The 24,605-nt window shown below is 38.9% G+C and overlaps 4 protein-coding genes and 2 long non-coding RNA genes across 7 annotated transcripts; 4 read left to right on the forward strand and 2 right to left on the reverse strand.

Annotated features, from left to right (window-relative positions):
- Positions 1-1,052: 1,052 nt before the first annotated feature.
- On the forward strand, positions 1,053-6,325 carry LOC103442271 (potassium transporter 8). The gene is made up of 8 exons (XM_008381044.4): positions 1,053-1,768; positions 1,875-2,364; positions 2,479-2,532; positions 3,994-4,254; positions 4,337-4,389; positions 4,471-4,594; positions 4,675-4,929; positions 5,023-6,325. The coding sequence occupies exons 1-8, from the start codon at positions 1,730-1,732 to the stop codon at positions 6,072-6,074; spliced, it is 2,328 nt and encodes a 775-aa protein (XP_008379266.2). The 5' UTR covers positions 1,053-1,729; the 3' UTR covers positions 6,075-6,325.
- Positions 6,324-6,745, forward strand: LOC139188006 (uncharacterized). Its single transcript, XR_011571073.1, has 2 exons — positions 6,324-6,461; positions 6,558-6,745. It is a non-coding gene; the product is annotated as an uncharacterized lncRNA (long non-coding RNA).
- A 1,012-nt stretch (positions 6,746-7,757) lies between these two features.
- Positions 7,758-10,885, forward strand: LOC103442272 (uncharacterized). Its single transcript, XM_008381046.4, has 6 exons — positions 7,758-8,050; positions 8,159-8,245; positions 8,383-8,559; positions 9,349-9,519; positions 9,630-9,842; positions 9,928-10,885. Exons 1-6 carry the CDS (start codon positions 7,963-7,965, stop codon positions 10,767-10,769), a joined length of 1,578 nt encoding a protein of 525 aa, XP_008379268.2. The 5' UTR covers positions 7,758-7,962; the 3' UTR covers positions 10,770-10,885.
- A 3,728-nt stretch (positions 10,886-14,613) lies between these two features.
- Positions 14,614-15,093, forward strand: LOC114826899 (uncharacterized). Its single transcript, XM_029107761.2, has one exon. The coding sequence runs from the start codon at positions 14,614-14,616 to the stop codon at positions 15,091-15,093; it is 480 nt and encodes a 159-aa protein (XP_028963594.1).
- A 3,980-nt stretch (positions 15,094-19,073) lies between these two features.
- On the reverse strand, positions 19,074-19,893 carry LOC103411170 (uncharacterized). The gene is made up of 2 exons (XR_525500.4): positions 19,497-19,893; positions 19,074-19,402 (listed from the first exon to the last, which is right to left on the reverse strand). It is a non-coding gene; the product is annotated as an uncharacterized lncRNA (long non-coding RNA).
- A 389-nt stretch (positions 19,894-20,282) lies between these two features.
- LOC103442274 (RING-H2 finger protein ATL46-like) lies at positions 20,283-22,739 on the reverse strand. Of its 2 annotated transcripts, none has more exons than XM_008381047.4 (2): positions 22,261-22,739; positions 20,283-22,129 (listed from the first exon to the last, which is right to left on the reverse strand). In XM_008381047.4, the coding sequence occupies exon 2, from the start codon at positions 21,856-21,858 to the stop codon at positions 20,680-20,682; it is 1,179 nt and encodes a 392-aa protein (XP_008379269.1). In that variant the 5' UTR covers positions 21,859-22,129; positions 22,261-22,739; the 3' UTR covers positions 20,283-20,679. The 2 variants fall into 2 exon arrangements, with proteins under 2 accessions (XP_008379269.1, XP_008379270.1); XM_008381048.4 differs by having other exon boundaries at positions 22,266-22,535.
- Between the last annotated feature and the right edge of the window lie 1,866 nt (positions 22,740-24,605).

The raw sequence follows: 24,605 nt of genomic DNA on the forward strand, positions 1-24,605 counted from the left end.
TCCCTGCAAATGGTCAGTCAAACTTCATTGTCTTTCAACAGCACACCATTTGAACTTATTCTTTCAAATATTATGGATTGAGACAAAGAAAAGGCTAGCTGGCTTAAAACATACTTAAATCTTTTTTTTGATCAAATAAAACATACTTGTCAACTTATATATTAAGAGTAGGTAAGAGATTCTTGGCTAACCCAAGAATATTTCTTCTTCTACTTATATCGTTAATCATGTATTTTTATTTTTATTTGTGTGTCGCTCATTACGTGAATATGTATTTGTATAAAGTATATTTTTATCGTAATAAGAAATATAAAAGAGAAATGTTTGATGTTCATGTGCCAGAGTGTAGGTGGTGGTAGGCTACTAGTCTAATTAGAGAGCAATCATGAGTTTCCAAAACAAAACAATTTATTGTTTGTGTGATGCTAGAAAGACAATTATTTCAAATTATATTTTGTAAACTACATGATGTGACGATTGTAAAAATATAATTCAACTATTAACCATCATATCATGTGATTTACAAAATATGGTCTAAAATATTGGTCATCCTATCATTTTTATTGTTGTTGAAAAGATGATAATGAATTAGACAAGTAGAGCTACGCTATGCATAACACATAAAACTTTGGACCACAATAAATGACCATCATTAGTTATCAACCACACGTAGGCTACTTCCTTTATGATCATATCGATTAGAAATGACTAAATCTTTGATAGAACGTCCCCATCGTCCTAGTATTTTCCTTATTGTCTAATTAGTTTGTCAATTTACAAAATAAATGACCATCATTTTCCTCTAATAACACCAAAACACACTAGAACACGCAGAACACACCCATTTCACTATATTATATCTTTGTAAAATCCCGTGGACACTAGTGAACAACAAAACAAAAAGATTTTGCCCTTTTAGTCCTTAACTTATTAAATTCTTTAAATTACACTTTTCCCCATCAAACACCATGAAACTGCAAAAATGCCACTCTGGAGAGTTGCCCTGAGTTCCAGATAAAGACCAATGATTCATTGACAAGTGACGAGCTTGCAGTCTCACAGTTGATGGGTGGCAGTTTCATTGCTGTGTCAGACTATAACTACATACATATATATATATATATATATATGTATGTATGTATGTATGTATACGTGTACACACACATATATTATAAATGGGTTCGGAGATGAGTGTGAATTGTTAAGAAAATTGCAGTGAGTGCATGCTTGTTTACAGAGCACTACTTTCCCCCACTCCCAGAGTTCTCTTCTCTCTCAGACACAGCCAAGTGGAGAGGATAACCTACTCAGAAAGAATCCACATCTCCATCTCTATGGAACAAACAACTTTTTAGCTGAAAGAGAGAACCAAACTCAAACCTACCATTTGTTTTCACAAAAAATAAAGAAGTTAAGACCCATTCTCTCTCCTCTCTCTCTCTCTCTCTCTCTCTCTCTCTTCATATTCTATACTGCAGCTCCAATTCCTAGTTCCCAACCACCCTACCATTCTCTATATTCTTTTTTCTGGTATTTTGGTTTGTTTTTATCCTTATTTGTTTGCATTGGTTGGTCTTAAACTAGTACTAGTACCACAAGAAAAATAAATAAAAATCCAATCTTTGCTATTTTTTCTGTCAAATTTCTTGTTTTTCTCGACTTGGTTGAACTGGGTTTTCTTAATTTTCCTTGAAAAAATGGATTGTATATAGTTTCTAGACTGCCGGTCATGGATCTGGAGGGGGTGAGCCGCAGCCATCCAATCAAGGTAATACATGTGGCCGAGTGTTGTCAGTGTGAGTGTTTCACTACCCCAATTCAAATTCTCAGCTTTTCTGATAAGTGCTTCTTGTGCTTCTGCTTAATTGCTGCAGAAGGATTCATGGAAGACGCTGTTAACTCTGGCTTACCAGAGCCTGGGAGTAGTATATGGAGATTTAAGCACTTCTCCTCTCTATGTTTACAAAAGCACTTTTGCAGAAGATATTCACCACTCAGAAACCAATGAGGAGATTTTTGGGGTTCTCTCGTTTGTTTTCTGGACATTGACGCTGATTCCATTAGTGAAATATGTGTTTATTGTGCTTAGAGCCGACGACAATGGCGAAGGTGGGACTTTTGCTCTGTATTCTCTGCTTTCCCGGCACGCCAGGGTGAGCTCCTTGCCCAATTGCCAGCTGGCAGATGAGGAGCTATCGGAGTACACCAAAGATGGGGTTGTTCCGACGGCCAACAGTGCTTTCGGGTCGAGTTTGAAATCGACATTGGAGAAGCATAAGGTGCTGAAAAAGGTGCTGCTTGTTCTGGCTTTGATTGGAACTTGTATGGTTATTGGTGATGGGGTGCTCACACCAGCAATTTCTGGTACTTTTGAGGTTATATATATCATTATCAATATCATGCTATTGGTTTTTTTGGTTTGAAAGTTGTGGAAATTGGGATTTTGAGTGATTAGAATTTGCTTATTTGTGGATGCAGTTTTTTCCGCTGTTTCGGGGCTGGAGCTCTCCATGTCGAAACAGCAGCATCGATGTAAGTTCTTCGCTGCTGGAGCTTTTGATCCGATCCTGCAAATCAATTACATTGTTTTAGGCGAATACTGAGTTAAGGATTTTGGTTATGTGGTTGATGTTCTCTGCATTCTTCATTATCTAGATAGAATATAACTTTCCAATTCTAACTTAGGAGCTAATAGAAATGTTGGATACTGAAATACGCACAGCGGAAACATGACTTCATGATCAATACAGAATTATTTAGAAATTGATATTTTTGAGTAGTTAATCACGATTAAGACCGCTAACACGGCAAAGAGAATTCTAAAAATTGAAGCTGCTTAGTGATATCTTTGCATCTATTCCGAATATATCTGCCTAGAGACTTTTAGCAGATGCATATCATGGTTTGGCATCAAAATCTTAGTTTTTTTGCACATGCTAATCCAATATCATGGATGTTCTAAATTTCAGAAGCTTTCTCTTGGTTTCTATTTGCGCAGACGCGGAGTAAGTGACGAGCAGGCAATACCAAAATTTGGGATGAATGAAAACATTATGGCGGTGACCCTACAAAAAATTAAGACAAATTAGCCTGCTTTAAGTAAAGTTAAATCACCATCAAGCTAGTAAAAAATGATTAGTGGAACACCCGGTTAGTTTTTCTCTGTTCTTTTTTCCGTCAACATTTGATTAAACTTGTTTGTAGAAAACTAAAGGTGAAACAAGTGGCTGAAAAAACGAAGTTTAATTTTCATGAGAGTGAAAAGTCTTGTCTTTGATAAAGTAACATTTAGCTACAAGATGAAGAAGAAAGGTGATTAATTTAGGATAAGACTGATTAGTATAGATAAAGCTAAAAGAGTGACCTAGAGCAGACATTGTATCGCTTTCATTGCTTTGAATCTGATTGGCAATATGGCCACTTTTAAACTTGTCGATTAGATTATGAATTATGACCTGTGTCCTAATCACTATCAGCCTCTGATCAGACGTACATAATTATGACTTTGGTATCGATCCTTGATCCGCTTGCTGCTGATTAAAACATTTTATCAACCTGAATGAAGTCACCATCTTAACAGTCTATTTTCAAAGTGCCTATACTCTTCTAGTTAGATCTTCGCCTTATATCGGTCACACTGTATATTTGTGTGTGTGTGTGTGTGTTTTTTTCACAATTAGTATCGTTTAACCTCTTTTGTCGATGATCCTGCCAACTTTAATTTTCTTGTACTTGCTAACAGAAAATTTTCAGTTGCATCTCCTTTTAAGCATATGCATGTTAAGATATAATACAATTAGAATTTACTATTCTCGTTGTTTTTCCTGCTTAATATGCTGCCTTATACAAGTTCCTACTATGACGGTTGGCAATCCAGATAGTTTGCCTATATCTTTGATAAATTACGTGCAAGTTATGCCATGGTTTCTTACCTGAACTCAATATATTGGTTATGAACTTATTGTAATTCCTCATAGTGTGTGGTTTCTGCAGATGTTGAAGTCCCGGTTGCTTGTGTCATACTCATATTTCTGTTTGCCCTTCAACATTACGGGACCCACAGAGTAGGGTTCTTGTTTGCACCAATTGTGATCACATGGCTTTTGTGCATCAGTTCCATTGGTGTATACAACATCTTCCATTGGAATCCCCATGTTTATCAAGCACTCTCTCCATACTACATGTACAAATTTTTGAAGAAGACCCGAAAGGGAGGTTGGATGTCCTTGGGCGGTATACTATTGTGTATGACAGGTACGAGAGTCTGTATAGTGAACTTTCTTTTCATGGATGCTTAGTTTACCTTCTCTGACATTATCTTGTTTATCTTTTGAAGGCTCGGAAGCTATGTTTGCTGATCTCGGACACTTTTCACAGACGTCAATCAAGGTTTCCAGACTGAATGGACTATATTTGGTTAATTAGAGATTTTCCATTGTATTAAGTAGCCCGTTGCATTTTATGTTGCAGATTGCTTTCACCTTTGTGGTTTACCCGTCACTGATTCTAGCATATATGGGACAAGCTGCATACCTTTCTAGGCATCATATCGTAGCAAGTGATTATCGGATTGGCTTCTATGAATCAGTTCCTGGTATGTGTCTACCAAACTTGCAGCAGTTATAACTTGTAAACTGTACGACTGAGCTAATTAGAATTCTCTCCTTTTCTCAGAGAAAATAAGATGGCCGGTTTTGGCAATAGCCATACTTGCTGCGGTGGTGGGAAGTCAAGCCATTATAACTGGAACTTTCTCGATAATCAAACAATGTTCTGCTTTGGGTTGCTTTCCAAGGGTCAAAATTATCCACACGTCTTCGAAAATACATGGTCAAATTTACATCCCCGAGATTAACTGGACTTTGATGTTGCTATGCTTGGCTGTTACCATTGGTTTTAGAGACACAAAATCCATGGGAAATGCATCAGGTACCATCCACATCAACCTTAACTTTTTGGTGCGTGCGTGTGCGTGTGCGTGTTAGCTTTTGTATAATGTATTTCTGTCTTACCTTCATATAGGTTTGGCCGTCATAACTGTCATGCTGGTAACTACCTGCCTTATGTCTCTAGTCATAGTCTTGTGCTGGCACAAAAGCCTCTTCTGGGCAGTTTGCTTTATATTATTCTTCGGCTCCCTTGAGGCACTCTACTTCTCAGCATCGCTCATAAAGTTTCGTGAAGGGGCTTGGGTCCCGGTTGCTCTTTCATTCATCTTCTTAATGGTTATGTATGTTTGGCAATACGGCACCATCAAGAAGTACGAGTTTGATGTCCAAAATAAAGTCTCCATCAACTGGCTCCTCAGTTTAGGTCCTACTCTAGGGATTGTTCGAGTCCGGGGAATTGGCCTTATACACACTGAGCTTGTCTCTGGGATCCCGGCTATTTTCTCTCACTTTGTTACCAACCTCCCTGCTTTCCACCAGGTTGTAGTTTTCCTCTGCATCAAATCCGTCCCAGTCCCACATGTCAGACCCGAGGAAAGATTCTTAGTGGGAAGAGTTGGTCCAAAGGAATACCGGCTATATAGATGCATAGCACGCTATGGTTACCGTGATGTTCACAAGGATGACATGGAATTCGAAAGAGATCTAGTTTGCAGTATTGCAGAGTTCATTCGGTCAGAGAGACCAGAATGCAATCTCAGTCCAGAACAACTGGAAGACGATGAGAAAATGACAGTTGTTGGAACTTCATCATCAAACTTAGATGGCATAAGAATGTCTGTAGACGAGGCAGATTTTTCCGAAATAGCAAGCACCTCGGAGTTGCAGGAGATAAGACCTACAGAAAGGGCAAAGAAGAGAGTGAGGTTTGTCGTTCCAGAAACCCCACGAATCGATAGGGAAGCAGTAGAGGAGCTGCAGGAACTGATGGAAGCAAGGGAGGCAGGAATGGCATTTATATTAGGCCACTCGTACGTGAAGGCGAAGAGAGGTTCAAGTTTTATGAAGAAAATAGTGATCAATTTCGGGTACGATTTCTTGAGGAGGAATTTTCGAGGGCCGAGTTATGCTTTGAGCATTCCTCATGCTTCTACTCTAGAGGTTGGGATGGTCTACCACGTATAATTCTGCGTATACGGTACAACTTGTACTCAAATGTACTCTACATCATGGCATTTTATGCTGCCCCTTACACTGTAAAAACTTGTAGAGCCGTTGGGCAATGCAGAGTGCTTCTGATGGTGCTGAGCATGCTTCCTCGGTAAATATATGCCAACGTCAATAAGAGAGTTGGGCCAAGTTTTGAGCTTGTTATTTGGGTTCAGTTTGTAAAGCTTTTAGCACATTATTCTTGATCAAATCATCATTTTTTTTTATTCGGGTGATATTCTGATATAATTTAAACTGGTAAGGAGGACGAGTCATGATTGTTGAAAGCCCTACTCCAAAAGAAACCTCGGGAGGACACGAGAGAGACTTATCTATACCGATATGCCATAGGTGATATTTAAGGTCAATTTATATTGTCATCGTGTTTTAATTTATTCACATAATAATATGCGATTGAATTTAGGTTACCGTTATAGTGACATTCCGTTTCTCTTGCAGGGATGCTTTTGTTGACCATTGAAAGAAAAACAAAGATTCAAAGAGGATTAAAAACATTCCTAAGGCCACGAGAGACCCCTTTTGTTTGTTAGCATATTACCAATGAGATCTAATAAGCACGTGATGAGAGGTGATGAGGGTTTAAGAAACAAAAAAGACAACAATAAACAAAGGTGGTGCTCTTTCAATTCATTCGATTAGACATCGACAAAAATAAACAAACGTGATGAGAGGTGATGCGTGGAACGAAAAAATAAGTATGTAAATAGCACTATTCTAAACAAAAACAACAAATATAGAACAAATAATTGAAGTAACTTGGAGAGTTGTAAATTGATTTTATTGTACAAGTGTCGTCACTCTTTGTTTGTAATTTACAGGCCTACAGCCTACAAGTCTGAAGACTGACGTCACAGTTTTTATGGACAATTTCTGTGAATGCTCCAAAACTGCACAACATCATCTGACGATGCTGTGCTTTGCCAGATTTAGAAAGGAGTATGAACAACCACACCCTTATAACGAAATGATGCCATTGCCCCTGGATGTCAGAGCACGATATAATGTCACGTGAAAAAGTTCAAACACATAATAATACTGAATTGACTTGAGATACTATCGTATAAACTTTTTTGTTGTAAGGCTGTCTGAACGAAGTAATTAGCACCCACTGTAATTAATTAACGATGGTTTGGTAAACACAAATTTAAAACCCAAAAAATGTAAAAACAGAGGATATGATTCCCTCCTCTTGGTTTTATTTCACAGCAGTGAGATCTCTCTCCCCTTAACCTTTTCTTTTCCTTAACATTGTGGTACCGTTTGGTACGTGGGATGGGACGGGATGGAACGGGACGAGCCGTTCCGTCCCATATTTGGTGCCCCTAAAAACTGTGGAACGGGTTGTCCTATGGGATGAAATTTAGCTGATTTTTCGTTCCACCTCTTTTCCCTGGAACGACCCGTTCCACATCTGTGGAACAAAAATTTATAACATTTTATTACAAAATTTCTCCTTATCTTTTTCAATATTTACATCATCCGTTCCATCCTGTTCCGTCCCGTCCCGTCCTGTTTCATCCCGTCCTGTCCCGTTCTGTCCCGTCTGCGTACCAAACGGTAGCAAAGAGCTTTATTGAGTTCACTGTTCAGTACTACCAAACCTTCCAAATTCTCTATACCCTGTTTGTCTCTTTCACCGTCTCTCTCTCTCCCCTCTTTTTATCTCTCTAGAAAGATTCACTCTCACTGATTAATTTGTAGAAAAAGTGACGGAACACTGTCTGTGGAGTCTCCTACTTAAGTGGATTTCCTACAAGCTCAGACCTTTCAAATCTTCAGGTGTGAGTGAGTGAGCATTCTTCTGCTCTTAGATGCTCAGCTCTGATCATCCAAAATAGCATCAATGGTGAGGAATTGGGTTGCATTGCTTCTGGTTTTTCTGCTTCTCTCTGGGGATTTCTCTTCAGGAGCATCTGCCACACCTCCTGCAAGTGAGTAAAGTTTCCGTCTTTATACCCCCACTCTGCTTCAAATTCCTCATTTGCTTCAGTTGGTAATCTTGTGATTTCACATATATGTATATGCGTATGTATATACAGAAATTGTAACTGGGGTTGTCTCCAATGTGGTTTCTGCTCTTGTCAAATGGCTCTGGTCGCTGAAATCCACCACAAAAACCAGTTCAGGTATTTCTGCGAACTCACATTTACCAATTTTTAAGCATGTTTGCAATTAGAGTGTTATTTTTGTTGTTAATGTGGTAATTAGAGAATGTTCTTTGCAATGGTGAGGTTTATGAGGTTAATGGGGTTCAATTTTTCAGCTGTTTCTAGCCGTTCGATGATCAAATTTGAAGGTGGATATACCGTGGATACGGTGTTCGATGGAAGTAAGCTTGGAATTGAACCACATTCAGTTGAATTATCCCCAAATGGAGAGCTTCTGGTTTTGGATTCCGAAAATAGTAACATCTACAAGATCTCAATGCCATTGTCTCGTTGTAAGCCGCTTTCGCTGCCTTAACTCTTGAATTGTACCATTATATCACTGCTCTAGTTGCTTGTTTTACTAATGTATATCCAAGGACCCAGTTAGGGAGATTCGAACTCTTGTGCATAGGCAATGTGGCTAGTAAGGCTACACCCACGTCAGTTTAACCCGAATAGTTAATTTTCTATTCGGGTTGATGTGCAAGACATTATAATTGTACTTAAAGCATTGTTTTTCTGATTCCTTACTTCAACTCTTGCCAAATTTCATTATTTATGAAAAGTACTGTTACTGCTTTTATATGCTTTTGTTTAGTGGAAGCCTGTACTTTCTGGTTAATCAATTGCTATCTTTTTGGAGACTTACTTTACTTTTCTTTTGGTTTGCGACCACGATTCTCTAATGACCAGTTAACCTTCTTGTTTACTCATGTTAATTTTTTTTTTAACCTAAGCTAGATTTGTGTACTTTAACACAGGAAACTTGGGTTCGTTGAATTTCATCTTGATTAATACCTTTAAGCTTGTTCAAGATAAAATCTTTATCATTTATCGGTTAATGATTCGTCATGCCACTTTTTCTTTTGTAATTTCATCTTTATTTGCATTTGTTAGTATAATCAGTCATTAAAACTATAAAAAATAATATCAATGAAATATGCAATCTACAGTCTTCAAATTATCACTTTCGTTGTAGAAGTAATTTCAGTTCAGTTCCTAGTTTAATGCTTGTTTGCTATCTGTTTGTATTTTGGTAGAACCTATCGTATTCTTTTACATGCCGAATGAACGATATGCAGATAGCCGACCCAAGTTGATTTCTGGATCACCTGAGGGATACTCAGGGCATGTGGACGGGAGGCCAAGAGATGCAAGAATGAACCACCCAAAAGGGCTGACTGTGGATGATAGAGGAAATATTTATATCGCAGACACAATGAATATGGCTATCAGGAAGATAACTGATGCCGGTAAGTCTCTGGATGTTTAAGGCATCATAGTGGTTAAGGAATCACCCTTTTCTTCTGTAATTCTTGTGTTAAACGTAATGGCACGAAAAACTTATTTCACCTCTGTATAGGGGTTACGACTATTGCTGGTGGAAAATGGGGCAGAGGAGGTGGTCATGTTGATGGTCCAAGTGAAGATGCAAAGTTTTCTAGTGATTTTGATGTGATATACGTCGGTAGCAGCTGCTCTCTTTTGGTTATTGACAGAGGAAACCAGGCAATTCGGGAGATCCAACTCCACTATGATGACTGTAACGACCACTATGATGGAACTTTCGGTTTAGGTATAACTAGAAAAGTATGGACTTTCAACAGTGTAATTTGCTTTAGGTGATGCAGCTCTTTAAAATCTGTTCTCGATCGTTGCAGGAATAGCAATGCTGATTGCAGCTGCATTCTTTGGCTACATGCTGGCACTGCTGCAGCGTAGGGTGCAAGCAATGTTTTCGTCAAATGATACAAGTTACTTACAGGATCAAAGAACTATACATAGGGCTGCAACAGTGGCACCATATCAGAGGCCTCCTAAATCCGTCAGGCCCCCTTTAATTCCAAATGAAGATGAACCTGAGAAACTAGATGACGGCTTCTTTGGTTCACTAGGGAAGATCGTCCTCAACACTGGCTTGTCTGTGTCTGAAATCTTTGGGGGAATATTTACGGGCTTTAGAAGTAAGCCCCGACAATATCACATTCAGCAGCAGTATCACCAAGCTAATAAGCATTCAAATGCTTGGCCCACGCAAGACAGCTATGTGGTTCCAGACGAAGACGAGCCTCCATCATTAGAAACGAGATCCTCAACCCCAAATAAAACCTACCCATACATGACCAAAGACCTGGAGAAGCCTCGCCATTCGAAGCAAAGTCAAGCTTACTATAATTCATGGGAGGGCGAATATCAGCAACAGCAACAACTTCTGACACAGCTGCAGCAGCAGCAACAACTTCAGACGCAGCTGCAGCAGCAACAACAACTTCAGATGCAGCTGCAGCAGCAGCATCATCACAGGCATTACTCAACAAACCCGACTACATACTACGAGGAGAGCAGCGAGACAAACGAGATTGTGTTTGGGGCAGTCCAAGAACAGGATGGACGGCGTGAAGCTGTGGTGATAAAGGCAGTAGACTATGGAGATTCTAGATATAACCACCACAACATTCGACAGCGTTTCAATTATATGGATTATAATTCCTCTGGTTACTGATTCCCATCAAAAGAACACAAGAATTTCATCCTTTATGTTATATTTCTTATTTTCTCGTGGAAATGTTAGCTTTCCGAGAGTTGTTTCTCAAGGAAATGTGAAAGTTTTATACCTCAGCTTAGGTCTGCATTTTCCTTTGTCTAGAGATCCAAAGAATCAAAGCCAGTGCCGGTTTGCAGATGTAGACTTAGGGCTGGTTTGATATTGCTGTGCTTTGAAAAAAAGCTGCTGTGAGAATAAGCGGCTGTGCTGTGAGAATAAGCGGCTGTGAAATAAAGCCAGTAGAGTGTTTGGTAAACTTTTTTGTGAAAGTGCTTTTGGAAAAAAAAGCAAGATGATAGTGTGTCTTTTCATTAAAGGAGCACTGTAGCTCCGTGTGCTTTGAAAAAACTGGCTTTTTTTCAAAGCAGCAAATAGCAGCTTCAGCTTTTCCTTTGATTTTCAGCTTATTCTCACAGCAGCTTCCAAAATAAGCCCTTTTTTTTCAGTTTACCAAACACAAAAATGAGCCTCAGCTTTTTTTCACAGTGGCTTTTTTTAAAATCACCTTAATCCCAAACGGGGCCTTAGTCATATTGGCTAGATCGGATGTGCTTTTCAGTAACGGATCTTGAACTATAGCTAACAAGCAGGCCCATGAAATATAATTCTCAGCTACCATATGGCTTATCATGTATTAAGTTCCAATGGTTTAGATTAATAGTTTCAACTTATTAAAACCAAAATACAATCCAAACATGTAAATTCGAAATATATAGCTTTAGTATTAGAATATTGAGCAAATTAAAAAATGATACTTTTATACACAATTGTATAAATTTGACTACCTAAACTAGGAAATTCAAACAGTGTAATTTCTTATTTTCTGACTACCACGTGCAATATCGTAATAACACGAGCTGTTTCTTTGAACCCTAAACACTGACATATGGAGCTTGGAGCTAGCACCACTTCATTTGTGTGCATGGAATATTAATGGCCGACGCCGGGGCTTGGACCAGAACTCTTGACTCCCCAGAGGGAAAGAACATCAGAAAAATAGTTAACAACGCCGCCTCCGCTCGGACTGGCGGCCTTCCTTGGATTGTGGTGCTCCCGGTGGCTGTGGGGGTGACGATGAACCTGGTGATGAACATGAGAACCATGCTCGTGAAGAGGACGGGCTTCCACGGCGGCAAAGAGCAAAACAAAGCTCACCACAAGTAGGGCAACAACGAAACGTTGGCGTGTGATGATTTCTCTGGCCATGATTACTGGAGAATATTGGAGTCACTGGGTTCTAATGAGTCGAATGATTTTGCTTGGAGTTATAAAATTGTGTAAAGTAGGGTTTGGTATTTATAGAGAGAGAAATACGGTAAGCTTGTTTTGTTTGACTAAAAAACGGAGGAATGTAATATAGTTTGAATTTTAGTGCCCGTTCAAACGCGTCTGAGAACTGGTTTCATGAGAGGAAGCATGAACAAAATTGAAACCCTAATGGAGAAAGATTCAAAGTTTGAAGAGGAAATTAAATTGAAAAATAGGACTGAATAACTAGCTGGATGTAGTATAATTTGAATACTTGTACCCAGTCATTCAGTCGTTCAAGTTTATCTAGGTTTGACCAATATTTTCTCTTAAGCATCATGGCCTAAATTTGTTTGAAATATGTATGCACACAGAAGAGTATTTGATTTAGTGCTAGTCATGCATGCATGCGTTAAATATTTGACTTGTTACAGATACAACTCTCACTAGTTAATTAATTTCGAGTAGATAATTAATTAGTTTTAGTTAAGGACTAGTTAAGCACCGAACCTGGTAGCGTAGACTTGTAACTACGTAGAGTATTAAAACGATTGATGGGTGATGAAGCCTTGGTCAAGCGAGATCATGGTGTTTGAAATTTATTCACTAATCTTGTAAAGTCACTTTAAGCACGCTCTAAGCCTCTCGCATTAGTAGGCCATCCTTACTAGCGGGGTAGCAAACAAGGGACTTAGTTAAACGCTCCAATACGTCGTTGATTAATATTAGGGTTCATGCTGTATATATGCGACTTCATGTTCATTCAAACATGTTCTATATAATCATTACATATACAAGTAAAAATCTAAAAAAAAATTAAAACATGTTTATGATCTTATATATAGCAGTTGATCTATTCAGCAGGAAAATGCATACATAGCGAGGTACAACTTTTTTAAAAAGAGCTGATTTCCACACACATTTTTTAGATTTTTATGCACCGTTCTTTATTTTTGACCATTAGAGTAATTAAATAAAACGAAAACAACTAATATGATTAAACATGAGTGTGTCTGTTAAAAAAAGACGTGTGTATTTAGCATTTCCGTTACGTAAACAACTCAAAAGGATAAAATTGGACTTTTAAATTCTATGCTGCCAAACAAGCTTTGAATATTTTGCTTTGAGTGTTTATAATTTTGCGTTTGATTCGACTTATATCAATATATCCATCAATTTACTTTGGCCAAACCATATGAAATCATGCACGACTAAAGTTTCAACAGTTGAATTTTTTCATCTATATCTTTTAATTGATGAATTTCAAAAAAATGTGTTTTTATTCTGCCTGAAATAAGGTGTTATTGGTAAAGAAGATTAATATATAGGGACAAAAACCGCATTATATTTTTCTAAGTAAACGACGTTGATCCTACAAGTCAACAACTTGCTTCATCTTCAAGGCAGGAAAAAATAGGTGCTTACTTGTTGTTCAAGGAAAAAAAAACGACTAAATGTGCATTATGCTCAGTCAAACCCAGCTAGCTAGCCTACTTCTTTTGACAAAAAATTTATATATAAAAAATAAATAAATAAATAAGGACCTAAATGTACACGCATATTTCATTTTTCAAGATAGTACCCAAAAATCTGAAAAGAAAGAAGACCATGTTAGAATCACTAATAACTATTGACTGTGTCTTACAACGTTAGTTCATTCATGCTTGTTTGAAAGTTATTTTAAAATAATTAAAAATGCTTTTAGAGAAAATATTTTTGAGTTCTAAAAGTACTTGAAATGTTTCATTAAGTGTTTTTTCAGGATTCACTTGCATTTTTACGAATGATTGGTTTCAAAAACATTTTCATCAAAAGTGCTTTTAATCATTTTAAAAGCACTTCTAAATGAGTCCTCAATTTCTTTTTTTTATAAACAATAACGTTAGTGAGTTAAATTATTAATTGTTAGGGGGTAGGAGGATCTATGGGGATCAAACCCGAACCAAAGTTCATAAACATAATTGTTTTCTAGCACTCTAATAAAGCGTCATATGCGATTCATTTTATAGGTTTGGACAAGCCAATCTGTTTAATTAAACAAATGATAATAAAAAAATTCCCCCATAATTAACCCGGAATTGATAATATAAATTAAACATATGATTAATCAGAAACAGTCAATTCCCGCCAGTGACAGATAGAATTACGTAAACTACAACATTTCCAATATTACCCTCATCGCATCCAGTTATCATTGACCTGGCTCCCGCGCCACAGCGGACCCTCTTTGGTAAACTCACCAAATTCGACCGTTAAAACTTCGCTGGTTCTCCGATTAACACCTGGCAGCCGGTTCCCGGTGAAATACATTTCACCTCCAGCGAGAATTCCGTTACAAATCGACCTATATTTGTCTCCCTCAAACTCCTCGCTCCCGGATCAGAAAATCCAGAGAGCAATCGATCGAGAGAGGGCGTTAGGGTTTGCAGAAAGAGAGAGATTTAGGGATTTTACCCAAATCGAAAATCCTTAAATCTTTCTCCTTCTCCGCCCAATTTTCCCTCTGATTTCCGAGCCCTAATTTTCACCTAATTTTCCCAATTTTCGGTTTTGAATGGCATCAAAAATAGCGTACGATGCCGTTCCGAATCCGAAAACGGACTCCGCCGCGGAATCCGATGACGGTGAGGAATTGATGCTCGCGAGGAGAAGCGGGTGCTGTTTCTGGATCCCTTGCTTTGGATCCGAACCCTCCTCTCCCGACGGGTCGTGGGAGCGGATCCGTTCCACCGGCGACTACGAGGGTCTGTGGTGGAACCGCGGCTGGAAGAAGATCCGGGAGTGGTCGGAGCTCCTCGCGGGTCCCAAGTGGAAGACCTTCATCCGGCGGTTCAACAAAAACAACCCCAGGCGGTCCGTGAAATTCCAATACGACCCCATGAGTTACGCCCTCAACTTCGACGAAGGACCGGGGCAGAACGGTAATTTGAGTGATGATTATTTGTACAAGGATTTCTCGTGCCGGTACGCGTCAATTCCGGCGTCGGCCAAGTCGTCGATGGATTTGAGTAACGACTCACCCTCCTTGACGTGAGAGTCACGTGATGAGCGGATGTAGAGAGGGTGTGAAAGAAAGCAGAGGAAATTGATGGTGGGTGTTCGGTGCGCTGCGCGCTGGGTTGTGCGGGAGAGTTGACGGCGGAGGAGAATAGAGGAGCGCGGCGGCGTTTGATTATTTTGCTATTTAGGAAGCCGTGACTGTTGGTTAAATTGGAAAATGTACGATCAGATTTTTTTCATTGTTTCATTTGTTCATTTAATTAATAAATGGCAGGTCCTTCATGAAATATTGATTCCCGACTAAAATTTATATATTAGAGTCTCTGGTTGGAAGTGTGTATGTTGGTTCGGAAAGTTCTTCAATGCTTGTGCTACTACACAAAAACTTGCATGCAACTGAGACGTCGTGATGTCGGTCTCCAAGCTTACCGACATCATGGGCATTAACTTGACATTTCTGTTGTATGTAAGTTGTTTTTGTGGTACTGACTTGATTGTTGTCTTTTATGCCTCATTTGGTTTCTAAGATTGAAGTAGAACAGATAACTCATAAGATTCAAGGATAATAAAAGTAAAGGTAAATGGTCACTTAGTACTAAGGTTTAGTCGTATTTTTCTTCACTTGTCGCCAAAGGCGAATTCGAACCACATTATTACTAGCCTATTGTGAAGCTTAACTCATTCACCCACCACTTTAGTGTAGATAATATCGTTTATTAAAAAAAAAAAGGGGACCACATGGTGGCTTTGCCACGCCAGTCCACTCTTCCAGGTGCTAGGAAGACTCATAGAGGCATTTCAACATCCTCTGACTACCATCGTATGATTCATTAGCGCCATAAATCGAACTCAAAACGTGCCGTATAGAATACAGACCTAGAATTTGTTCCCAACTAGATCTTGAGAGGATTAGACATGCAAACAATTATTCATATAATCATCGTATTTTGAAGGGGATTTGGAATAATAGCTCTAACTTTCTTTAATAAGTACATCTTCTACCTTTAAGTTTTGAATACTTTCGATATTATCTACACTAAGGGTGGCCAAGTTGGCTAAGTTTCATAATAGGCTAGCTATAATAATTTGGTTCGAAGTCATCTTTGACGAAAATTGAACTTAAAACTTCTTATTTACAAATAAAGAAGAATACCACTAGACCTCTTCTACCTTTAAATTGACCACAATTACTTTATTTCTACCTTCGATGTACCTTAAATATGTCGGGTTATCCACCTTATCTAATCCTAATGGGGAAACGAGAGTTTAGACTTTTACTAGGGATTTGCTTTGCGTGCTTGTGTGTGGTGTTTTGACAAGGAAGGCATCCACAAAGCCACGAGCACGGGCAAGTTGCTTATCTCTTCTTTCCGCGTGTCATCCCTATCTCCATCATCACCACTTTTCTTATCTTCCTTTCCATCATTATATTTTCTCTCTTTCTCCAAGCACCAAACCAGTATTATTATCTTTTGTCAACGAGTAAATTGTAACTATGGTCCCTTAACTTTAACTCAATTTGAGCAATTGTCTCTCAACTAAAAATCCATTACCATTGGTCTCTCAACTCATCAAAACGTGCAGCTATTGTCCCTTAACTAAAAATCCATTACCATTGGTCCCTCAACTTTAATTAAACTGGAGAAATTGTCCCTTAACTTTAACCCAATTGTAGCAATGTTCTTTTCAACATAACTCGTTTTGACAAATTTTTTGATGTAGTTGACGAAAATGACCATAATTACACACTTTGATGAGTTAAGGGACCCTAATTATATCAATGGTTATTCCAACATAACTTATTTTGACAAAATTTTGACGAAATTGATGAAAATGACTATAGCTACACATTTTGATAAGTTGAGGGACCAATGGTAATAGATTTTTAGTTGAGAGGCCATTGCTCCAATTTGATTAAAGTTAAGGGATCATTGCTACAATTTACCCTTTGTCAACATTCATTCAGAGTCGAGTGATGAGTAGTATAGTGAGATGAAGATATACTTCCGGTTGGTGAAGACAAACTTCTGATTATCTCATGTGATGGTCCTTGATCAGATGACTGAGATACCGGCAAATCAACTTAGCTCGACATTTTTACAAACATCGACCCTTACTCAATTGGGCACCGAAACGCTATTGGTTATCAAGATTGCTCAATTGATCATTTAGAATTTGACTACCTTAGTTTTCCACAAAACGCTTTCAGCTCTCCTAAAAACACCGTCAAACGAGCACTAATTAACTTGTACCATACAATTGTACAAGGGGCAAGTCACAAATGTATATCGATTTTCAACGCACGAACTTAGCTATAGCGTATGTACAAGGGACAAATCCCTAATCTATCTTATCTTGCGATCTTCGTTGCGCGGACATCTCTATTGTACTTATCAAGGGGAATATGTGGACCCAAAAATACATAAAAGAGGCGTCTTCACACTTTTATTTATTCGTTGGTGCATTGGTGACAGTGTGATCCTTTTGACCCACAAAAAAAATCTGCATATTCCAATTTAATCCCAAAGTAAACACATAAAGTAGTACCATTCAAATTTGTTTCTTGAAACTACCAAATAACCAACCAGTGGTTGGTGATGAACTTTATGTTTGAATTTTACAGAATGCATTTTGAATTCAATTATTGACGTGTGTGAATTACACGATAATCATCAGAGAAGGACAAAATGCTTCTAGGTACCTTTTCGACTTCTGAAAAAGTAAACTACTGATCTTTAAAAAAACACAAAATCTATTTTTTGGTACAGCCTCTTTAATTTTTTTTTTTTTTTGTAACAATATTCTTAGTAGTTAGGAGTCAGTTCAGTTGACAACTCTTCTCCCAAAACAAAATCACCGTTTATAGTTAATTATTATTATTATTTTTTTATATCTTGTTTGAGTTAGTACAAAATACAATGTGGAAACCTCAACTTTTTTGCTTGTTATTTTAGCACAAATTTTTGAAAATTATGAGGGGAATTTTGATTTCAACATGGCCACATGGGAATGGACAAGGATTGTCTTCCCTCCACTTCCGGTGTCCTCTTCGTGCCCTCTTGTTTTGTGTGATCATGGTTAAGTCATGTTAATATTTTATATTATTTTTTTTATAGATATAATAAGTAAAAAATAAATAATAATATAAAATATTAACATAACTTAACTGTGATCACACAAACAAAATGACACGAGAAAGACACCAAAGTGGAGGGCAAACAATCATGGGAATGGCAAAAAAGTGAGACCCTACTACACCCAATTTTTGAATAAAAGGGTATCATTTCCCAAGAAGCAAAAGATTCTGTCAGTCTGTCACACAGCTTTCATGGATCCCCACTTTCTGCACTCTTCAGCTTCCCTGCCCCTTACTATCATTCAATCCGGAGATTAGGAAAAACATGAAGAAATGCATGAGAAAAAAAATGCGGGAGTGAAAATCCGGGAAATGATCATCTCCGGATTTCTTCTTTCTAATTCATTAAATTAAGAAATTTGTACTATTGAAAATTGATTCAACGAATGAAGTTATTATAAATTTTAAAATGCATCTCTGTATGTAACCGTTTGATCAAATTTCAATGGTACGGATTCCCTGATTTGGTGAATTAGGAGGAAGGGATCCGAAGAGAATCATTTCCAAAAATCACTACCCGACCAATCAAAAAGCAAGAAAAGGAAAATGCATTTGATTTGACCCCTAGCAATAGAGATATTTTTCAAATTCTAACTACTTGTACTAGTACACTTGGTATATCAAGTTGTGCCTGGCACTAGGGCTGGGCACGGGACGGGCCGGGCCCAAATTTGGAGGGACCGGACCGGACCCATATGAAAACACAATGGGGAGGGTCGGGGCGAGTAATGGGATTTCAAATTTTGGAACCAGACCTAACTTGACCCGTTTGAAACGGGTCGATTTGGGCCGGGTCCACGGGTCCTAGCACAGAAAGGAACGAACTGAAGCCTAAAGCTTGTGTTCCTCAGCAAATAAAAGAAAACCATACCAACGCGTAGATCAAGATCCAAAGTATCAGATAAAACAACAACACATAGATTCCAAACACATCATTCAACCAAATTAAGCATGGGTAATCTATGAATTATTGAAAAAATGGGCTTAAGATCTTCTCTGAGGATAGGTTCTTCGTTGGGATTGAAGAAATGGGTGTGGACAGAGATAGTAGTAGTAGGTGAAACAAGAACCTTGAGCGCTTCTTTGAGGATAGGTTCTTTGTTAGGATTGAAGAAAAACGCCTTAATTCCATTGCCTTTCCCCAAACGCAATTTTCTACAGCTGCTGCTTCGGTGATGTCGGTGGTTTAATAAACCTAGGCAGGCCACTGTTACCCAATTGTCAATTACTCATCAAAATTGATTAGCAGATGAGTAAGAATAGGAAAAAGAAAAGTTCAGGTCGTCATATTATTTGCTCACCAGTGCACACGAAGAAGATTCACAATAAACAGAGACATGTTGACCAACTTGAACTCCTGATGCTGTCTTCTCGTGTTGATGGTTCATAATTCTCGATGCCGATGGACTTATCGTCAGCCATGGCAGTCCAGTCTTGGATCGTGGCGATGAGGTCGTCGACTGAGTCAAGAGTCATGTGTAACTGGGCGAGTCGGACCAGATTGGGTGGTCAACAGCCGAGTTAAGCCTATCGTCTTCTCCGATCTGGAGCTTCTGTGATGTTGACGCAGTCGAGGGGTGGGAGGGAGAAGAGAACAAGAACAGAGAAAAAAGTGGGGGAAATCTGGGAGTGGGGGAAGATGACTGAAAAGGTAAAGCAATTGCTTTGTTATGGTAGAACGGGTCGGTTCGGGGCCCCGACATTCTCAAATTCTGGAACTGCCCCGCCCCTGAAGATACCCTTTCCCCGCCCCGCCCCGCCCCGTTTTGTCTCTACCAAATTTGGCCCCGCCCCGAACCCGCCCCGAATCAACAATACCCGCCCCTACCCGCGGGTCCTGTACCCGTTTGCCCAGCCCTACCCGGCACAACGACTAATTTCTCGTTGCCATAGATTGGCTCATGAAAATTGTCAATTGAGACCTTTAAGGGCAAAGGTCAAAACCTTCAATAGGAGAATCGTTGCTTAAAAGTTAAAACCAGCATTGATTGGATTGTTCTTTATCTCAAATTATCTTTTGCCAAATAAGGATCTTGGAGAAAAACATATACAGAAGACAGAAAACATGAAGTTCTAACTGCAAACAATTTAGAGCTAAATCCATGGATACCATTACGAATGAACTACAACAACATTTGGTTTTCCAACCTACATAACCTCCGCAACTTTGAAATTGCGTTAAACACTTAAACAAATGCGCGAAAGCGCAATCCATGTGACAAGATTAACGCAAATCTCCCACAACCTTGGCATAGAACATATCTCAGCTGCCAGCATTTTCATTCCCTAACATTAGAAAACCCCTTCTTCACAAGACATTATATCTGGTTTTAAAAAAAGTACGCGATATGGTACGCGATCAATCATCACAAGTACAGAATTAGCATTACAAAAATTTTGGAAAGGCGAAACTAGACTTAAGGCGTAACACACTTTGATCATTGGATTAATAAGCAACCATGGAAACTATAAAGAATATACCTCTCATTCTGGTTGCGTTCTATTCATCCATGGCAAGTCTGTGTTAAGAGACGAAGGCATGCCCATCTGTGTATCTGTCGAGCTTGAAAACTTGCCCTTCTTCGACCAGAGCCAGATCTTGGAAACAGAATAGCTTTCACCCTTAGTCACACTGCTGATCTTCTTTCCCTCCATGTCACTATCAATTGAAAGATTACCATTGTTTTCTATCCCTCTTGTTGGCTTTACATTGCGGCCTTGTTGATCATTTGATAAGGGAACCCGAAGTTCTGAATCATTAAGCACATACTGATACGAACCCATTGAAAAACATCTTCTTGCATCCAATCTACTGCTACTACCCTCTCCTCCTCCCGTCTCCCCTACCTCAGCATCTACCTTTCTAAATTTGCCGAGTCTCACAGGCAAGATCCCCTTATCGACAACAATTTCCTCAATGTCCATGGTTTTTTGCCTTGAAGCGAACCTGTTTTCTCCATTACCAGGATACCCTTCTTCTTCTCTATAGTCATCAAAATCAAAAATTGGGTTTTCAACCGAGTACTCGGGATTAAAAAGGGTACTCCTACAAAGAGGACATGTTGAATTTGACAGTAGCCAAGTATCTATACAGTTGATATGGAAAGCATGGTTACACGTAGGGAGCAATCTGAGCTTGTCCTTCTCGGTAAACTCACAAAGGCAAACAGAACAATCGAACGGCTCTTTCGCACCCACAATATCACGATACTGGAAAACAGGAAGAGCGTCGATAAATGCTTGATCTAGACCAGAATCATGAAGGTGGAAGAGCTGCTGCAGCTGTCTCTGAAGAACATCAGCAGTAGACATTTCTGGGTACCGATTAGACTGAGAAGAAGCTGAGGAAGACGGGTGCTTAGTAAGGAATCGAACGAGCAGGTGGAGCAAACCGGAGATGAAAAACAGCACAGCCAGAATCACTATTATAAAAAGCAAAGCAGGACTAATTCTTGAACCGGATGATGACGGTGGTGATGGATTCGAGTTCGATTCACTACGAAAAGTTCCAGCATACGGGGGTGAAGATTGAAGAGAAAAAGGAGGAGGGTAGCTCAAATAACCATCTTTAACCTGGATTTGATGCTGAACCCAAGACATCTTCAAATGAGTGTGCCCAGAAAACCATCTAAGATCTTTCCCCTCTGCCATTCGAGGTATCATATCGCTTTCTGATACAAGTGATATTGGGGAGGGTGAAATCAAACACCGGAGCTCGGGTGCAAGGGCGAATGCTATTAACCAACTACGCTACGAGCTCCTTCCATGTTCATACATATCATTACAACCAATGACCATGCTCTTCTCTCTACTCAGAGATCAATCAAACACAAACCCAATCATTTTTCATGGGATTAACGCCAAATTCAATCACTTTTTGCAGTTCTTCTTCCATCACCACCAGATTTCCATCCCCAACTTTTTTTTTGTTTTTCTGCAGATAAATACCAATATTTTTATCTAACTTGTATTGTCGGTATGTATGCTTTCAATTTTCATAACAAATCGACTGATAACGCAACAGAATCTGACAAAAATAATGCGGAATAAAAAAATGGAGCATACCTAACTTGATTCTTCTGAGGAATCCACCATTTTCATGTAATTTTCAAAAGCTCTGCAGCAAAACGACGCTCTTTGCTGCCCTTCCAAGTTGCAGCAGAGAAGAAGAAACCCTAAAGACTCCGGCCTTTTGATTCCGGTGGTAAGTGTACAGCGGAAAGAAGAGGAAAGTGAAGTTGGGTTTCTCTTTCTCTCTCCAAAAGTGTCACTTTCTCTCTCTAGAGTTCTTGATTGATGGAAGCAGAGAGCGCCAGAAGGGTGACAGTGGCGAGAGTTCCAAAAGTGCCAAAAAGGAAAACTAACGTTTAGCTCCCACGTGCTTAAGGGAGCGCGTGGGGATTGTAGGGTCAACCGTAAGCGACAAAGTGCTTAACCCCGCAACCATGGGCTTCGAGGTGGGCCTGGGCTTGAACTCAAAATGGCTTGTCTGTATTCCGGTGGATTAGGGTGTAGGATAACGAACCAGCCAACCAGGTTCTAGGGCACATCCAAGTGGCTGAGTTTTGTAAAAAATCAAAATATTTTGGTAGCATTAGAGATGTGACAGTGACACCCTACTCCATTTTGAACCTAATTATGTGCGCCATTTCTGGTGATGGATTTAGAAGTAAGTAGGTCAGTTGGTGAAGATAATTTTGTATTTTTTTAATAGATGTTTTGTTATTAATATGTTATTGACACGTGATCGCTATTGTATGATGGTCCCGTCATTTTTTTTCTTTGTTATACAAATGATATTTTGTTTTAAACTAATCTAAATTAAAGAGAGAGAAATTTGAACTCGAGTATAACTAGGATTAAAATTAAAAGGACGTGAGAGAAGTAATTTGGGGTGTGTGAATATAATCTCCCTATTCTATTTTAAACCAATCTCAGTCTAGTGCTATTGTCATTTCAATGTTAAAAGAGTTTAGAAGTGCGATTCTTTTCTCCATGTTGATAAAGAAAACGTGAAGTGTAAGTTATGAGTGCAACTTTACATTCAGCTAATCTGTTACAATTTTTCAACATTTTAGGTTAATGATATTACGTGCATGATGGTTAATTGGGTGTGCCTTTAAAGCATAAAGTTGTGAATGCATACGTTATCTTAAGTTTAAAGGCAATTAGGTAATTAGGTGAGGGTTTTGGATTGCAATCATAATTTAGTTGGAAAATGATAAGAAAGATGACAAAATAATTTAGGGAGTCTTTTGCCTGCAGTTAGGTACATAATCCCAAGGCTAGTCTGGCCAGATGTCTCTCTCTCCCTAGTCAATCTCTTCATCTGTTAGTTGAACAAGTATAATTGCCATTTGATGATGTTTAATTTGCCACGCAAACTATCGGGTACACTGTAGAGAGAATAATAACAATGGCGTGTGCATAAGATCAATTTAGGCGGGTGTATAATCACATTGGTTAAAGAGGATATGCTTCCCTTTATGTGTCCAAGTTCAAATCTTTCTCTATTTATATACTAGCATTTGCTTACACACTTTGGTCTCGTTTGACAGCTCGGACTGTACTGACTATTTCGTTCGGATAAGATAAATAGTCATCGGATAGTACTGACTAAATTAGTCGAACGTTTGATGCAGTATTGGATTAATGACTGTATTATTTATACTGTGTTTGGTACTACAAGAGAAAAAAAATCAACAATTCTATTCAGTAAACCACAACAGAGCAATACTTCAACACCCAATCAACAATTCAACAACCCTAGTCCAAAATTATTCACACATATATGGAGCACAATTCCAGAAGTTCAGCTCCACCCCTAGGTCCCCCAGGTCCCGCACTCGATTACAGTTCTCCAAATGTTGCAGCGGAAATTGGATTGGACAAATAGATAGGAATAAAGAAGTAAAATTTTAATATCATTCAACGAAATTGTTCATAATTTTCGTCATCCAGCCAAAATCAAATTTGGGGAAAGCGAAAAGGGGCTAGGTTTGGGTGGAGAAGGTAGAGAAGAAGAAGAAATTTGCAGGTGGGGTTGGATGGCAAAATTGGGGAAAATGAAAAAGGGCTGGGTTTGGGTGAAGCAGGTAGAGAAGAAGAAGAAATTTGCAGGTGGGGTTGGATGGCAAAATTGGGGAAAATGAAAAGGGTTGGGTTTGGGCGGAACAGATGGAGAAGAAGAAGAAATTTGTAGTAACAAAATTGGGGAAAATGAAAAGGGGTTAGGTTTAGGCAGAACAGATAGAGAAGAAGAAGAAATTTGCAGGTGGGGTTGGATAGAGAAATTGCGGAAAGCGAAGAGGGGTTGGTTTTGGCCGGAGCAGGGAGGGGATGAGGAGGAGGAGAAGAAGACACAGGGCGCGATGCGAGACGGGAAGGAGAGAGCGGAGGAAACAAAACTA

Source organism: Malus domestica, chromosome 09, assembly GCF_042453785.1.
Source record: "Malus domestica chromosome 09, GDT2T_hap1".
NCBI lineage: Eukaryota > Viridiplantae > Streptophyta > Magnoliopsida > Rosales > Rosaceae > Malus > Malus domestica.

Excerpts from the sequence above, each read along its gene's own strand:
- LOC103442272 (XM_008381046.4), top strand. The coding sequence starts at position 7,963 with ATGGTGAGGAATTGGGTTGCATTGCTTCTGGTTTTTCTGCTTCTCTCT. Across the intron at positions 8,246-8,382 it reads CACCACAAAAACCAGTTCAG|CTGTTTCTAGCCGTTCGATG; the intron begins GTATTTCTGCGA and ends TCAATTTTTCAG. Across the intron at positions 9,520-9,629 it reads CAGGAAGATAACTGATGCCG|GGGTTACGACTATTGCTGGT; the intron begins GTAAGTCTCTGG and ends ACCTCTGTATAG.
- LOC103442271 (XM_008381044.4), top strand. The coding sequence starts at position 1,730 with ATGGATCTGGAGGGGGTGAGCCGCAGCCATCCAATCAAG. Across the intron at positions 1,769-1,874 it reads GCCGCAGCCATCCAATCAAG|AAGGATTCATGGAAGACGCT; the intron begins GTAATACATGTG and ends TAATTGCTGCAG. Across the intron at positions 4,595-4,674 it reads CTTCTATGAATCAGTTCCTG|AGAAAATAAGATGGCCGGTT; the intron begins GTATGTGTCTAC and ends TCCTTTTCTCAG.
- LOC103442274 (XM_008381047.4), bottom strand. The coding sequence starts at position 21,858 with ATGATACCTCGAATGGCAGAGGGGAAAGATCTTAGATGGTTTTCTGGG.
- LOC114826899 (XM_029107761.2), top strand. The coding sequence starts at position 14,614 with ATGGCATCAAAAATAGCGTACGATGCCGTTCCGAATCCGAAAACGGAC.